Below are 16,201 nucleotides of genomic sequence, written 5' to 3'. Positions count from 1 at the left end.
TATTCAGTTTCGGTACATCACAACACTTTTCATAGATGAAAACTTGGTCTCCTTGGTGGATGATCTCCATAGAGAGCTCTGTTGGTTCTCCTGGGTCTCTCAATGGCCTTTGAGACCATCAATCATGGTCTCCTTCTGACTCAACTCTCCCAGATGGTACCCAACCATTGCATTGCAGTGGTTCCAGCTCCTTCCCGGAGGGCCAGGCCCAAATGGTGGTGCTGGAGGATGCCTACTCGAACCCATAGCCTTTGACCTGTGGGGTCCCACAAGGCTCTATTCCAGGGGTCCTCAAACTTTTTAAGTGGGGGGCCGATTCACAGTCCCTCAGAGTATTGGGGGCCGAACTAGGATGAAATATTAAAAAAATAGGATTGTTGTTGTTGTTTGCCTTCAAGTCATTTCAGACTTAGTTTAAAGTTTAGGACAGAGGACAGGGAAATGACCCTGGAGGGCCTTTGTTTGGGGACCCCTGATCTAGACGAACTCATAAGACCATAGGCAAGCAAAGAGACCCCCAAAGACCATCTAGATGGTCTCATGAGACCATCAGGAAGGAAAGGGACCCTCAAAGGGCATCTAGATGATCTCATCAAGACACCAGAAGACCATAGATAAGGAAAGGGACCCTCAAAGACCATCCAGATGGTTTCATAACCGCCCTGAGTCCCCTGATGGGTGAGAAGGGCGGGGTAGAAGTGATGTAATAAATAATAAATAAGACCATAGGTAAGGAAAGAGACCCTCAAAGACCATCTAGACAGTCTCATAGGACCACAGGTAAGGAAAGTGACCTCCAAAAGCCATTTAGATGGTCTCATAAGGCCATAGCTAAGCAAAGAGACCTCCAAAGGCCATCTAGATGATCACATAAGGCCATCAGACCGCAGATAAGGAAAGGGACCCTCAAAGGTCATCTAGATGGTCTCATAAGGCCATAGATAAGCAAAGAGACCTTCAAAGGCCATCCAGATGGTTTCATAAGATCATCGGTAAGGAAAGAGACCCTCAAAGACCATCTAGATGGTCTCATAGGACCACAGGTAAGGAAAGGGACCTCCAAAAGCCATCTAGATGGTCTCATATGACCACAGGTAAGGAAAGGGACCTCCAAAAGCCATCTAGATGGTCTCATAAGACCATAAGTAAGCAAAGAAACCTCCAAAGACCAGGTAGACTTAGGTCAACCCTAAATCTCAAGTTTAGGACAGAGGCCAGGTGGGCCTTAGTTTGGGGACCCCTGATTTAGACGATCTCATAAGACATAAGTAAGGAAAGGGACCCTCAAAGGCCATCTAGATGGTCTCATAAGGCCGTAGCTAAGCCAAGAGACCTTCAAAGGCCAGGTAGATTACCTACAAAACCCTTTACAATTGGGCAATTAGGAATTGTGGGAGTTGAAGTCCAAAACACCTGGCGGGCCGACGTTTGCCCATGGCTCTGATAGACTCCTAGACACGAGATCCCTCCCTGTTTCCCTTTGGGACACACCGCCGCTTGAACAGACTCACTCTGGACCGTGGCCTTTTTCAGACAATCTTCCTTTAATACAAAGTTCAATATATATATCTACATACAGCGTGGCCCGGGAGCCACTCTGGGCTGTTTTTTTCCGCTTTAATGTTTAATGTTTTTTATTTTTCTTCTGAAACCGTCCTAACCGGGTTTTCGCGCAAAGGAGGAACGGGTCATCCTCCTCCGTCTTGTGTTTTTCGGGCCCAAGGTTCCTCCAAGTTTGTAGGCAACAAGTGGTAAGACAGAGATAAGAGAGAGAGAGAGAGAGCGCAATCGTTCTACTTTCAAACAACAACCAAAAGAGGGAGGGACGTACCTAGAACCGTACCGTGGCGTCTCCGTTCCGGAGCGGGACGCGACTTGCACCCGGGGCTTCCGGGGGACTCCATCAGAAAGAAAACATCGGCTTGAATCCAGAGAAGGTCATTATCTTCCTGCCGAAGCAGTACCTATCGATCTACTCACATTGGCATGTTTTCGAACTGCTAGGTTGGCAGAAGCTGGGGCTAACACTGGGAGTTCATCCAATCCCACAGATTCAAACCGCCAACCTTCCGGTAATAAGGAACAAGAGGCGCTGAATGGGATCCCAAAGGCCATCCGGTCCAACTCCTTAAGGAGGACACAATCCAAACCCTCCCGACAGATGGCCATTCAGCCTCATAGATGTTAACAGGCTCGTGGAGAAATAGAACTATAGGATCTAAGAATCCCAGGATTGGAACAAATCTAAGAAAAGGGAAGTTATAGAGCTAAATGGGATCCCAAAGGCCATCTGGTCCAACACAATCCAAGCCCTCCCGACAGATGACCACCGAGTCTCATGGAAGTTAATAGGCTTGTGGAAAAATAGAAATATGGGATCAAGGAATCCTAGCGCTGGAAGGGGCATCCAGTCCAAACCCCCTTCTGCCCTTAAGGACACCATCCAAGCCCTCCCGGCAGATGGCCATTCAAAGAAGGAAAATGTTGATTGACAAAATTTACTAAGGAACTTTTTGTGTGTGTCAGGAATGACTTGAGAAATTGCAAGTCGCTTCTGGTGTGAGAGAATTGGCTGTCTGCAAGGATGTTGCCCATGAAACCTGTGAGAGGTTTCTCTCATTTCCCCACATGGGAAGCTGGAGCTGACAGACAGGAGCTCACCGTGCTCCCTGGATTCGAACCACTGACCTAAGGAACGGATGTTCTCTGGATTCAAGCGTCTTTTGTACCGATCCGGACTCACCGCAAAACACATTTTTTTTTGGTCCCCAGTAAGCGCCGGACTGTCCTCGATGCCTTGCGGAAAAAGAGAGAACGTGGTAACGACGGAAAGAAGAATACTAAGAACTCAACAAAAGGGAAAGCAGCAACGGTTTTGTTCGTACGCGAGCGGGTGAACCCTTTTTAGGAGAAAAGAAGACAACGACGAAAGCAATATGTCAAAGGAATATTTGCCCTCCCCTCCTCTTGGTATGCCGCACAGCCATTGACACGTTAACATTTCGTACCGTGAAAAAATAGACTGTCTTTGAACAGAACTATGAACAAATAAGCAATTCTTTTCCATCGTCGTTCCGTCGAGCAATACTCTTTTTTATACATGTTTTTTTAAAAAAGGAAACAACAAAAAATACACTATTAAAAAAAAGATAGAGATAGAGACCTGCTAAAATGAAATTAAAAAAAATGCAAAATAAATGTCACTTGCTAGAGTATATCAGAGTTAAAGAAAAACCCATTTAGGGTGTTTTGTTGTCTGTCCTTCGCTGGACCCCGTGTTCTGCTTCGGATGTAACCATAACCACTATGTTTCGATTTTTGTGGAGTTCGCAGGAACGGCGTTAATTTCCGAGGGGCAGCCATTAAGATTCTGATTTATTTCCCCCAAATCCTGTATTTTTTTGTCCTCTTCTTTGGCAACGGGGTTGGCGGGTCGGTGGCGAAGAGACCCACGGAAACAAATAGAGCAAACAGAGCAAATTTGGTCTGGAGGAATCGGGAGAAACGAGGGAGGGAAAAGGCTTTTGTATTGTTGTTTTGATTCTAGAGAGCAAGGAATGGCTTGGGAATCTGAGCAGAAGGGGGAAAGGCGAGTTTCCCTTTTGTTTGGGCTGGAATTCGTCGGAAAGGAATGTTTCCAAAGTGTGCGGAAAAGGGGAGCCGGGAAAGAAGTTGGGATGACAACGGCCCGGCGTTTGGGATGGAAAAGGCCTTACGTTTTGATTGCAAAAGGTTTGAGATGGAACTCCAAACTTGCAACTCTAAAATCTTGAGTCCGAACTCTATTCAACCCTCCCGTCACCATTAAATCCCTGTTTGGGGTCCGTTCCTCGTCCAAATGGGGCCGCCTTTCCCGGCTATCCGCCTCGTCCCAATGCATTTGTGTGTACATTTGTTCGTGTGTCCTTGGTTGGTTTGTCCGTCGGTTTGTTTATTCGAGTCCCGGGAAGTGTCCCTCCGCGCCGGCAAACACCCAAATGAGGTAAGAAACAACAAGTTTGCCGTTTCAGGGCGGAAAAGAAAAGGGGGACAAAACGTATAATAACCCTCGTCCTCTTCCCTGCGGAGTCCGGTATTCGAAACGCAGATTCCGGGGAAAGGGCAAAAGGGTCCCCCTTCCCCGTCGCAGCTTCTGGAAATGTTTTGTTCGTCCGATTCAGTCTTTTAAAAAAAGGGAAAAGTCGACGCTTGCCGCTCTTGGCTCGAAAGGGGGCCTTCCGGGACGTTTCGGTGGTCCAGAGTCCGCACGACGGATGGCTTTTTTTTTTCTTTTTTAAAAAAGAAGTGGTTGTTTCTCGTTTTCGTTTTATGTTGCATAGTGATCGAAGCTGCCCAAGTACTCCAGCGCGGCTTGGTAGCAGAACTGATACTCGTCCTGGAAGAAACAGAGAAAGGAGATGAGGTGTTGGGGTAATAAGCCCCATTATATTGTAATATTATTATATTGTACAGTAGAGTCTCACTTATCCAAGCCTCGCTTATCCAAGCCTCTGGATTATCCAAGCCATTTTTGTAGTGAATGTTTTCAATATATCGTGATATTTTGGTGCTAAATTCGTAAATACAGTAATTACAACATAACATTACTGTGTATTGAACTACTTTTTCTGTCAAATTTGTTGTATAACATGATGTTTTGGTGCGTAATTTGTAAAATCATAACTTAATTTGATGTTTAATAGGCTTTTCCTTAATCTCTCCTTATTATCCAAGGTATTCGCTTATCCAAGCTTCTGCTGGCCCATTTAGATAAGTGAGACTCTACTGTAATTCTTATTAGTATAATAATAGAATCTCTCTCTCTCTCTCTCTCTCTCTCTCTCTCTCTCTCTCTCTCTCTCTCTATATATATATATATGTATGTAATGTGCATAATTAGGACCAAGTTAACAACAAAACCACTGGGCCAAATCACAGCAAATTTGGCCACAATACTCATCACTGTCCAAGGAGTGACCACCAAAAAAATCCAGAAAGAAAACAGAGACAAGGCCAGAAAAATCCCCCAAAATAAAAAACCACTCTACGCATGCGCAAGAAAGCTCTCCTTCATACATAAGGGACTCCATTGTTATCCAACTAGAATACCATTGAATACCCTTGCACCTTCAAAGCCTGGCTGCTTCATACCTAGGGGAATCCTTTCTAGGCCACAAAGAAAACCCCACTTAGGACTACGCCACAGTAACACGTGGCCAGGCACAACTAGTATATTCATAAAATAACATGTTATTAGTAGTTGTAGTGAGCTGTCTTCATAGACGTAGAACTGTCTGGAGCTTATAACATTGTAAATCATCATCACCTCCTCCTGAGAAAAATGTATAATATCACAAAAGACTACCACCTCGCCCGCTTCACAGGAAATCTGCTACAAAATCGGAGCTTTTTTGTTGAGTTCCCCTTACCTCCGTCTGCACCATGGCTGGCCTTTGCGTCCGCAGCATCTTGACCGTCTGGAAGATGTCCACCACTCCTTCATAGCGCATCCGCTCGAGCACAATGCTCAGCGTGATGAAGACGCCGGTCCGTCCCACGCCGGCGCTGTAGGCGGCAAGAAAGAGGAGTCAAAAGGACAGAAGAGGTTCCTTTGGGAATTGGAAAGAACTATTAACAACTGAGGCTCTTTCAAGCAGGGGGGAAGATGCAACCAGTTATTTGTATACATTGGATAGCTGGCATGTAACGGCGGTATATATGTATACATGGAAAAGTTGGCACGTTATGGTTGTGTGTACATTGGATGGTTGGCTTTGTGTGTGTACATTGGACAGTTGGCATGTAACGGCTGTATACACGGGAAAGTTGGCGCGTTAAGGTTGTGTGTACATTGGACAATTGGCATGTAACGACTGTATGTGTGTACACTGGACAACTGGCACGTAACAGCTGTATATATGGGAAAGTTGGCGTGTTATGGTTGTGTGTACATTGGACGATTGGCATGTAACGGCTGTATGTGTGTACATTGGACAACTGGCATGTAACAACTGTATGTTTATACATTGGACAACTGGCACGTAATCTATATATATAAAAGAGTGATGGAATCCTGGCGACCGCCAAAACAACAAAACTAAACACCCCATAACCTCCAAAATTGACAACACAACCCATCATCCACGCCTCTAGGTTGATACAACAAAAAGAAAAGAAAAATAAAGTCCTAATTAGAGGGAGAGGAATAATTGTTTTTAATCAGATTGCTGCCAGTTAGAAGGCTAAGCTCCGCCCACTTGGTCTCCTAGCAACCCACTCAGCCCAGGGGACAGGCAGAGTTAGGCCTCACTTAGGCCTCTTCCACACTGCCTATAAAATACAGATTATCAGATTTTAACTGGATTAGATGGCAGTGTAGACTCAAGGCCCTTCCACACAGCTATATAACCCATTTAGAATCTTATATTATCTGCTTGAACTGGATTATCTGGACTCCACATTGCCATATAATCCACTTCAGTTTGCAGTCGGACACAACTGGACTTAATGTCAGGAGAAAATCTTTACCCTTTACCTTAACTACCACCAATTCCTCAATACTTTATTTCCCATACCACCAGACTTCGCCACAGCAACGCGTGGCCGGGCACAGCTAGTAGCTGTATATATGGGAAAGTTGGCATGTTACGGTTGTGTGTACATTGGACGGTTGGCATGTAAAGGCTGTATGTGTGTACATTGGACAACTGGCATGTAACGGCTGTATATATGGGAAAGTTGGCATGTTACGGTTGTGTGTACATTAGACGGTTGGCATGTAACGGCTGTATGTGTGTACATTAGACAACTGGCATGTAACAGCTGTATATATGGGAAAGTTGGCGCGTTACCGTTGTGTGTACATTGAACGGTTGGCATGTAAAGGCTGTATGTGTGTACATTGGACAACTGGCATGTAACGGCTGTATATATGGGAAAGTTGGCGTGTTACGGTTGTGTGTACATTGGACGGTTGGCATGTAACGACTGTATGTGTATAAATTGGACAACTGGCACGTAACAGTTGTATATATGGAAAATTTGACATGTTACAGTGTTGTGTACATTGGACAGTTGGCAGATGTATGTGTGTACATTGGACAACTGGTACGTAACGGCTGTATACGTTAGAGCCGTTGTGTGTACACTGGACAGTTGGCATGTAACGGCTGTATATATGGGAAAGTTGGAGTGTTATGGTTGTGTGTACATTGGATGGTTGGTATGTAACGACTGTATGTGTGTACATTGGACAGTTGGCACATAACGCCTGTATATATGGGAAAGTTGGTGTGTTACAGTTGTGTGTACACTGGACAGTTGGCATGTAACGACTGTATGTATATACATTAGACAGTTGGCACATAACGGCTGTATATATGGAAAAGTTGGTGTGTTATGGTTGTGTGTACACTGGACAGTTGGCATGTAACGACTGTATGTGTGTACATTGGACAACTGGCACGTAGCAGTTGTATATATGGGAAAGTTGGTGCGTTACGGTTGTGTGTACATTGGATGGTTGGCATGTAACAACTGTATGTGTGTACATTGGACAACTGGCACATAACGGCTGTACATTGGACAGTAATGGCTGTATTTACTCTATTTCTATCCCGCCTCTCTCTACCCCGAAGGGGGTTATGTATGGATAGGATGGATTTCCTGCTTCTTGGCAGGGGGTTGGACTGGATGGCCCATGAGGTCTCTTCCAACTCTACTATTCTATGATTCTAGGTAGTATGTATGGATAGATAAGCATGTTGGGACAGTACATCTCGTCTGGAGCCGAAGAACTTGCCCGTTCTCCACTCAATGTATTCACGGCCATACTTTCCGCTTGTCTATAAGGGAGCCTTTTAATCCCTCCAGTGATGCGATTAATCAGGTAAGGCGTTAAGCGCAGATTAACCACCGGGGATTTGGGATTTCGGCGAGCCATAGGGACTCCGTTTTTACCTCTAGGGCTGGCTTTTGGGCAACACGCTGCCTCCCATTTCATGCCGTAATCTTTAGATATAGAACAGGCATGTGCTGTCATCAGTCATCTATGGAATACATATGTATGCATTTATTTCTTCATCGTGGTCTCTGTGAAATCGCCTGCTACTCTTCCCGACCCGACGAGTCATTGGCAAGCGATTTCACAGAGACCACGATGAAGAAATAAATGCATACATGTTGGGAATTGTATATTCAAAAACAGGTAAGCTTTTTTTGGTCGAGAACCATGCTTCTTGTTACGGTCTGGTGCTGGAAAATAGATCTCCGTAATGCAAATATCCTGAAATCGAACTTCTTCCCAGCCTAATTAGCCAGGTATTTCCTCATAAAGGATTTCATTCCTTTTAAAAAAAAAAACCTTTTAAAAATTGATTAAACAGCCCCGGCGAAGCAATCTAAGCATTGAGCGGTTTTAATTAATTGGCAGGCAGGCAGAAACGAAAGATTTAAAGCAGCCCATGCATGCCATTTTGGAAACACAAACATTAAAACAATGGTATGGTTCATTGAACGGAAAATTGATATTGAAAAAAAGAATGTTGAAAAGAACAACGTGGGAGGTGTAAAAGAGGGCAGCTCCCGTTGGCTTAATAATAATTAATAATGATTAATTAATTATTACTCAGGCATCCCCTGGGCTCCTCCAGCTCGAGGATTCTGGGACTTACCTGCAGTGGACGGAGATGGGCCCGTCTTGCCCAAACTGCTCCTTGGTCTTGTGCACCTGGCCGATGAAGTCGATGAAGCCCTCGCCGGATTTGGGCACGCCTTGCTCAGGCCAGTCGGTGAACTGGAACTGGCGCACGGTCCGCGACTGGCCGTCCTGGGCAACAGACGGGGAAAACATCAAGATACTGCCGGGAGAGGCGCTCAAGACACCAAAGAGCCAGAGAGCTTGAACCGACACCTGAGTGAGTCTGTTGTCCTGAGTTCTAAGCCTGTTATCTTGGGCCTAAGCCTGTTGTCTTCAGTCTAGGTCTGTTGTCCTGGATCTAAGTACGCTGTCTTGTATCTAACCCCGTTGTCCTGTTGTCTTAACCTGTTGTCCTGGGCCTAAGCCTCTTGTCCTGTTGTCTTGGGTCTAAGTCTGTTGCCTTGGCTCTACTTCTGTTGTCTTGTGTCTAACCCTGTTGTCCTGGGCCTAAGCCTCTTGTCCTGTTGTCTTGGGTCTAAGTCTGTGTGTCTACTTCTGTTGTCTTGTGTCTAAACCTGTTGTCCTGGGCCTAAGCCTCTTGTCTTAAGTCTAAGTCTGTTGACTAGGGTCTACTTCTGTTGTCTTGTGTCTAAACCTGTTGTCCTGGGCCTAAGCCTCTTGTCCTGTTGACTTGAGTCTTAGTCTGTGTGTCTACTTCTGTTGTCTTGTGTCTAAACCTGTTGTCCTGGGCCTAAGCCTCTTGTCTTAAGTCTAAGTCTGTTGACTAGGGTCTACTTCTGTTGTCTTGTGTCTAAACCTGTTGTCCTGGGCCTAAGCCTCTTGTCCTGTTGACTTGAGTCTTAGTCTGTGTGTCTACTTCTGTTGTCTTGTGTCTAAACCTGTTGTCCTGGGCCTAAGCCTCTTGTCTTAAGTCTAAGTCTGTTGACTAGGGTCTACTTCTGTTGTCTTGTGTCTAAACCTGTTGTCCTGGGCCTAAGCCTCTTGTCCTGTTGACTTGAGTCTTAGTCTGTGTGTCTACTTCTGTTGTCTTGTGTCTAAACCTGTTGTCCTGGGCCTAAGCCTCTTGTCTTAAGTCTAAGTCTGTTGACTAGGGTCTACTTCTGTTGTCTTGTGTCTAAACCTGTTGTCCTGGGCCTAAGCCTCTTGTCCTGTTGACTTGAGTCTTAGTCTGTGTGTCTACTTCTTTTGTCTTGTGTCTAAACCTGTTGTCCTGGGCCTAAGCCTCTTGTCTTAAGTCTAAGTCTGTTGACTAGGGTCTACCTCTGTTGTCTTGTGTCTAAACCTGTTGTCCTGGGCCTAAGCCTCTTGTCCTGTTGACTTGAGTCTTAGTCTGTGTGTCTACTTCTGTTGTCTTGTGTCTAAACCTGTTGTCCTGGGCCTAAGCCTCTTGTCTTAAGTCTAAGTCTGTTGACTAGGGTCTACTTCTGTTGTCTTGTGTCTAATCCTGTTGTCCTGGGCCTAAGCCTCTTGTCCTGTTGACTTGAGTCTTAGTCTGTGTGTCTACTTCTGTTGTCTTGTGTCTAAACCTGTTGTCCTGGGCCTAAGCCTCTTGTCTTAAGTCTAAGTCTGTTGACTAGGGTCTACCTCTGTTGTCTTGTGTCTAAACCTGTTGTCCTGGGCCTAAGCCTCTTGTCCTGTTGACTTGAGTCTTAGTCTGTGTGTCTACTTCTGTTGTCTTGTGTCTAAACCTGTTGTCCTGGGCCTAAGCCTCTTGTCTTAAGTCTAAGTCTGTTGACTAGGGTCTACTTCTGTTGTCTTGTGTCTAATCCTGTTGTCCTGGGCCTAAGCCTCTTGTCCTGTTGACTTGAGTCTTAGTCTGTGTGTCTACTTCTGTTGTCTTGTGTCTAAACCTGTTGTCCTGGGCCTAAGCCTCTTGTCTTAAGTCTAAGTCTGTTGACTAGGGTCTACTTCTGTTGTCTTGTGTCTAAACCTGTTGTCCTGGGCCTAAGCCTCTTGTCCTGTTGACTTGAGTCTTAGTCTGTGTGTCTACTTCTGTTGTCTTGTGTCTAAACCTGTTGTCCTGGGCCTAAGCCTCTTGTCTTAAGTCTAAGTCTGTTGACTAGGGTCTACTTCTGTTGTCTTGTGTCTAAACCTGTTGTCCTGGGCCTAAGCCTCTTGTCCTGTTGACTTGAGTCTTAGTCTGTGTGTCTACTTCTGTTGTCTTGTGTCTAAACCTGTTGTCCTGGGCCTAAGCCTCTTGTCTTAAGTCTAAGTCTGTTGACTAGGGTCTACTTCTGTTGTCTTGTGTCTAAACCTGTTGTCCTGGGCCTAAGCCTCTTGTCCTGTTGACTTGAGTCTTAGTCTGTGTGTCTACTTCTGTTGTCTTGTGTCTAAACCTGTTGTCCTGGGCCTAAGCCTCTTGTCTTAAGTCTAAGTCTGTTGACTAGGGTCTACCTCTGTTGTCTTGTGTCTAAACCTGTTGTCCTGGGCCTAAGCCTCTTGTCCTGTTGACTTGAGTCTTAGTCTGTGTGTCTACTTCTGTTGTCTTGTGTCTAAACCTGTTGTCCTGGGCCTAAGCCTCTTGTCTTAAGTCTAAGTCTGTTGACTAGGGTCTACTTCTGTTGTCTTGTGTCTAATCCTGTTGTCCTGGGCCTAAGCCTCTTGTCCTGTTGACTTGAGTCTTAGTCTGTGTGTCTACTTCTGTTGTCTTGTGTCTAAACCTGTTGTCCTGGGCCTAAGCCTCTTGTCTTAAGTCTAAGTCTGTTGACTAGGGTCTACCTCTGTTGTCTTGTGTCTAAACCTGTTGTCCTGGGCCTAAGCCTCTTGTCCTGTTGACTTGAGTCTTAGTCTGTGTGTCTACTTCTGTTGTCTTGTGTCTAAACCTGTTGTCCTGGGCCTAAGCCTCTTGTCTTAAGTCTAAGTCTGTTGACTAGGGTCTACTTCTGTTGTCTTGTGTCTAATCCTGTTGTCCTGGGCCTAAGCCTCTTGTCCTGTTGTCTTGAGTCTTAGTCTGTGTGTCTACTTCTGTTGTCTTGTGTCTAATCCTGTTGTCCTGGGCCTAAGCCTCTTGTCCTGTTGTCTTGAGTCTTAGTCTGTGTGTCTACTTCTGTTGTCTTGTGTCTAAACCTGTTGTCCTGGGCCTAAGCCTCTTGTCTTAAGTCTAAGTCTGTTGACTAGGGTCTACTTCTGTTGTCTTGTGTCTAATCCTGTTGTCCTGGGCCTAAGCCTCTTGTCCTGTTGACTTGAGTCTAAGTCTGTTGACTTGGGTCTACTTCTGTTGTCTTGTGTCTAAACCTGTTGTCCTGGGCCTAAGCCTCTTGTCCTGTTGTCTTGAGTCTAAGTCTGTTGACTAGGGTCTACTTCTGTTGTCTTGTGTCTAATCCTGTTGTCCTGGGCCTAAGCCTCTTGTCCTGTTGACTTGAGTCTAAGTCTGTTGACTTGGGTCTACTTCTGTTGTCTTGTGTCTAAACCTGTTGTCCTGGGCCTAAGCCTCTTGTCCTGTTGTCTTGAGTCTAAGTCTGTTGACTAGGGTCTACTTCTGTTGTCTTGTGTCTAATCCTGTTGTCCTGGGCCTAAGCCTCTTGTCCTGTTGACTTGAGTCTTAGTCTGTGTGTCTACTTCTGTTGTCTTGTGTCTAAACCTGTTGTCCTGGGCCTAAGCCTCTTGTCCTGTTGACTTGAGTCTTAGTCTGTGTGTCTACTTCTGTTGTCTTGTGTCTAAACCTGTTGCCCTGGGCCTAAGCCTCTTGTCCTGTTGTCTTGAGTCTTAGTCTGTGTGTCTACTTCTGTTGTCTTGTGTCTAAACCTGTTGTCCTGGGCCTAAGCCTCTTGTCTTAAGTCTAAGTCTGTTGACTAGGGTCTACTTCTGTTGTCTTGTGTCTAAACCTGTTGTCCTGGGCCTAAGCCTCTTGTCCTGTTGACTTGAGTCTAAGTCTGTTGACTAGGGTCTACTTCTGTTGTCTTGTGTCTAAACCTGTTGTCCTGGGCCTAAGCCTCTTGTCCTGTTGACTTGAGTCTAAGTCTGTTGACTAGGGTCTACTTCTGTTGTCTTGTGTCTAAACCTGTTGTCCTGGGCCTAAGCCTCTTGTCCTGTTGACTTGAGTCTAAGTCTGTTGACTAGGGTCTACTTCTGTTGTCTTGTGTCTAATCCTGTTGTCCTGGGCCTAAGCCTCTTGTCCTGTTGACTTGAGTCTTAGTCTGTGTGTCTACTTCTGTTGTCTTGTGTCTAAACCTGTTGTCCTGGGCCTAAGCCTCTTGTCCTGTTGACTTGAGTCTAAGTCTGTTGACTAGGGTCTACTTCTGTTGTCTTGTGTCTAATCCTGTTGTCCTGGGCCTAAGCCTCTTGTCCTGTTGACTTGAGTCTTAGTCTGTGTGTCTACTTCTGTTGTCTTGTGTCTAAACCTGTTGTCCTGGGCCTAAGCCTCTTGTCCTGTTGACTTGAGTCTTAGTCTGTGTGTCTACTTCTGTTGTCTTGTGTCTAAGCCTGTTGTCCTGTTGTCTTGAGTCTAAGTCTGTGTGTCTACTTCTGTTGTCTTGTGTCTAAGCCTGTTGTCCTGTTGTCTTGAGTCTAAGTCTGTGTGTCTACTTCTGTTGTCTTGTGTCTAACCCTGTTGTCCTGGGCCTAAGCCTCTTAGTCTTGAGTCTAAGTATGTTGACTTGGGTCTACTTCTGTTGTCCTGGATCTACATCTGTTCTCTTGGGTCTAAATATATTGTCCTGGGATGATGATGATGATTATTATTATATTTATATCCTGCTATCCTCACTGAATTGAGACCCAAACTGCCTTTAAATTGTTAGTGTTATAATAGTTGAGGTAGATCCTAACACAAGGTGGTTCCAAACCCATATGGATGTATGGGAAATTTGGCTTTATGTAGTAATTTTTAAAAAAAAGTTGGTTAATGATATATACCGATTGCATGAAATATCAAATAAGGAACCAAAAATGTCTCATCATGTTTTACACCATAAGATAAGGCCCGAATTGCCAAACTAATGATGATTTATTTTATTTTATTTATTTATTACATCACTTCTACCCCGCCCTTCTCACCCATCAGGGGACTCAGGGCGGATTCCCAAGGCTAAGCCAATTGAAGACTTTCCGAAAGATTGGAAACCATTAGTGGAATTTCTTTTGAGCCGTAAGAAATCTAACGATGTAATAATCCACAGTGACGGTGATTAGCAATTAGTGGGATTATTTAGTTGGGTGGGCAATGGCCGAATACTATGCTTTTGCTTTTCTTTCATTATCGTTTGAATGGAACCCCATTTGTGTTTTAGTATCGTGTTTCATTTAATTTTTTCCCTTATCTATGAGGCTGTGTGGCCTGAAAAAAGGAGGCTCAACTGGATGGCTAGGATTTTAAAAGTGATAAAAAGAACAAAAACACACAGACCAAAGTTATCTCTTCTTCTGGAGGCTTTTCTTCGTAGCAAAATAATATGGCTGCACTATTTACGAAAATAAGTTTTCTATAACACAAATGAAGTTCTTTAGACTTCCTTCTTTGCTTCCATGCTGGGCTTCTTTCTCATGCAGATAAACAGCTTCGCTCTCACAGAGCCTCCTCTCCCACTGTATTTACACAGGAGCTTTACACATAGCAGCCTTCACACTGGAGCTTCACACGTGAGGCCTTCAACCTGGGGCCTCTCTCACCGAAGCTTCTCACACTGGGGCTGACTAAATAGCTTCGCAATCACAGAGCCTCCTCTCCCACTGAATTTACACAGGAGCTTCACATAGTAGCTTTACACACAGCAGCCTTCACACTGCAGCATCAGGCCTTCAACTTGTGGCTTCTCTCACCGAAGCATCTCTCACCTGGCCTTCTCACACTGAGTTCTACTAACACTGAGGCCTCTCTCACACTGAGGCCTACTAAGCTAAAGGCACATTTGCTTATAGTGAACTACAGCCTTTGCTGAGTCACTGCATCACCTGAACCCTTTTGTAATTAAAAATACCTAATTGATTTTTAATATTTCTGACACCTATGATCCTTTCACAATGTCCACAAGCCTGGATGGCCATCTGTTTGGAGGGCTTGGATTGTGTCCTTCTTAATGACAGAATGGGGTTAGACTTGCCAGTCCTTGAGGTCTCTTTCAGCTCTGGATTCTATGATCCTATAGCCCTATTTCTCTCCACGAACCTGGGTGGGCATCTGTCAGGAGGGCTTGGATGGGGCAGGAGGTTACACATTCAGAACCCGACCCACCATTCCCGTCCCCAAAATCGGACTCACCCTGGCGTCGGTGACCTTAAATTCCCGGAGGATGTACTGCGGCATGTTGTACTCCGCCATGGGGTCCACCACAAAGTACTGGTACCGCGCAGAGCGCTCGGCCGGCCAGTATTGGTGGCACTTTTCCTGCGAGAAAAGGAAGGTTTCAGCTTACTACTGATCTGACACAATCCCCAATGTTGTGTTCCCCTCGATCACCCTCATGGGCAACAACAAGTTTCCCTGGGAGCAAGGAGACCTTATTTCTTGATTTAATTGCTATGGGATCCTGGGATTTGTAATTTGGTGAGACTCCCGCTCCCATCGTATCCTTGACAACTTACCCGGCCCATCTCTCGCAGCTTGGTCAGCATCACCACGATGGTGGAGTTGTTCTCCCACAACATGCGCCAGAAGTCCTCGGTGGTCTCCGCCAGCGGCCCCTGGGTGGCAATGTAGGCTCTCTGTTGCCTAGAAATTATTATTATATTATATTACACTAATGCCCGGCCACGCGTTGCTGTGGAATAGTCTGGTGGGTAGGATCCCTCTGGTTAGGAAGCAGCCTGGCTTTGAAGCTGAAGGCTGTTCAGTGGTATTCAAGTTGGTAAGCAATTGGGAGTTTTTTGCTATTTGGACTTGATTTTTCTAGATGTTTTGATTGAAAGACATAGATTGAATAACTATGTCTTTTGTGGCCAAATTTGGTGTGATTTGGTTCAGTGGTTTTGTTGTTTACTCTATGGGAAAAATGCACATTTTTATATATCTAGATTAGGAAGGGCAGAGGAAATACATGGTTTCGAAATATGCATAACTTGGGTTTATTTGAAAGATACATCATACATAGATACACATAACGGAAGTTATGTCCATGGGACGGCTCCTGGGGCCATCCCAAAGAAACCTGCCACCTGAGGCAATCTGCGTTCCCTACTGAATTGTAGGAATCTAGAGAGTCTGGTTAATAAACTTTTAGTGTCTGATTGGAAAGAACCCTAGAGGTTCTGGGGTTTGCCTTTAAAAAGAGACGCCACAACTAAGTCCCAACATTTGGCGCCCAAAGAGGGACATCATCACATGGCGCCCGAACAGGGACATTGTCCGAACAGGGATGTCACAGGTGCACAAACAGGGACATCGCATGGCGCCCAAACAGGAGAATCTCATGGCGCCCGAACAGGGACATCACATGGCGCCCGAACAGGGACATCACATGGCGCCTAAACAGGAGAATCGCATGGCGCCCGAACAGGGACATCACATGGCGCCCGAACAGGGACATCACATGGCGCATGAACAGGGACATCACATGGCGCCCGAACAGGGACATCACATGGCGCCTAAACAGGAGAATCGCATGGCGCCCGAACAGGGACATCACATGG

General features: G+C 45.4%; 1 protein-coding gene across 2 annotated transcripts in view; it reads right to left on the bottom strand.

Annotated features, from left to right (window-relative positions):
• Positions 1-1,524: 1,524 nt before the first annotated feature.
• Positions 1,525-16,201, bottom strand: part of ptprs (protein tyrosine phosphatase receptor type S) — a 240,208-nt gene continuing 225,531 nt past the window's right edge. For both annotated transcript variants that reach the window (XM_062960704.1, XM_062960703.1), the window contains 5 exons: positions 15,158-15,284; positions 14,835-14,960; positions 8,652-8,806; positions 5,409-5,544; positions 1,525-4,375 (listed from right to left, as the gene is read on the bottom strand). In XM_062960704.1, coding sequence (XP_062816774.1) covers positions 4,307-4,375; positions 5,409-5,544; positions 8,652-8,806; positions 14,835-14,960; positions 15,158-15,284 — 613 coding nt within the window. In that variant the 3' untranslated portion in view covers positions 1,525-4,306. The remainder of the gene's footprint in view (positions 4,376-5,408; positions 5,545-8,651; positions 8,807-14,834; positions 14,961-15,157; positions 15,285-16,201) is intronic.

Source organism: Anolis carolinensis, unplaced genomic scaffold, assembly GCF_035594765.1.
Source record: "Anolis carolinensis isolate JA03-04 unplaced genomic scaffold, rAnoCar3.1.pri scaffold_7, whole genome shotgun sequence".
In the NCBI taxonomy this organism is placed as follows: Eukaryota; Metazoa; Chordata; class Lepidosauria; order Squamata; family Dactyloidae; genus Anolis; species Anolis carolinensis.
This window is presented reverse-complemented; position numbering and strand designations above follow the sequence as displayed.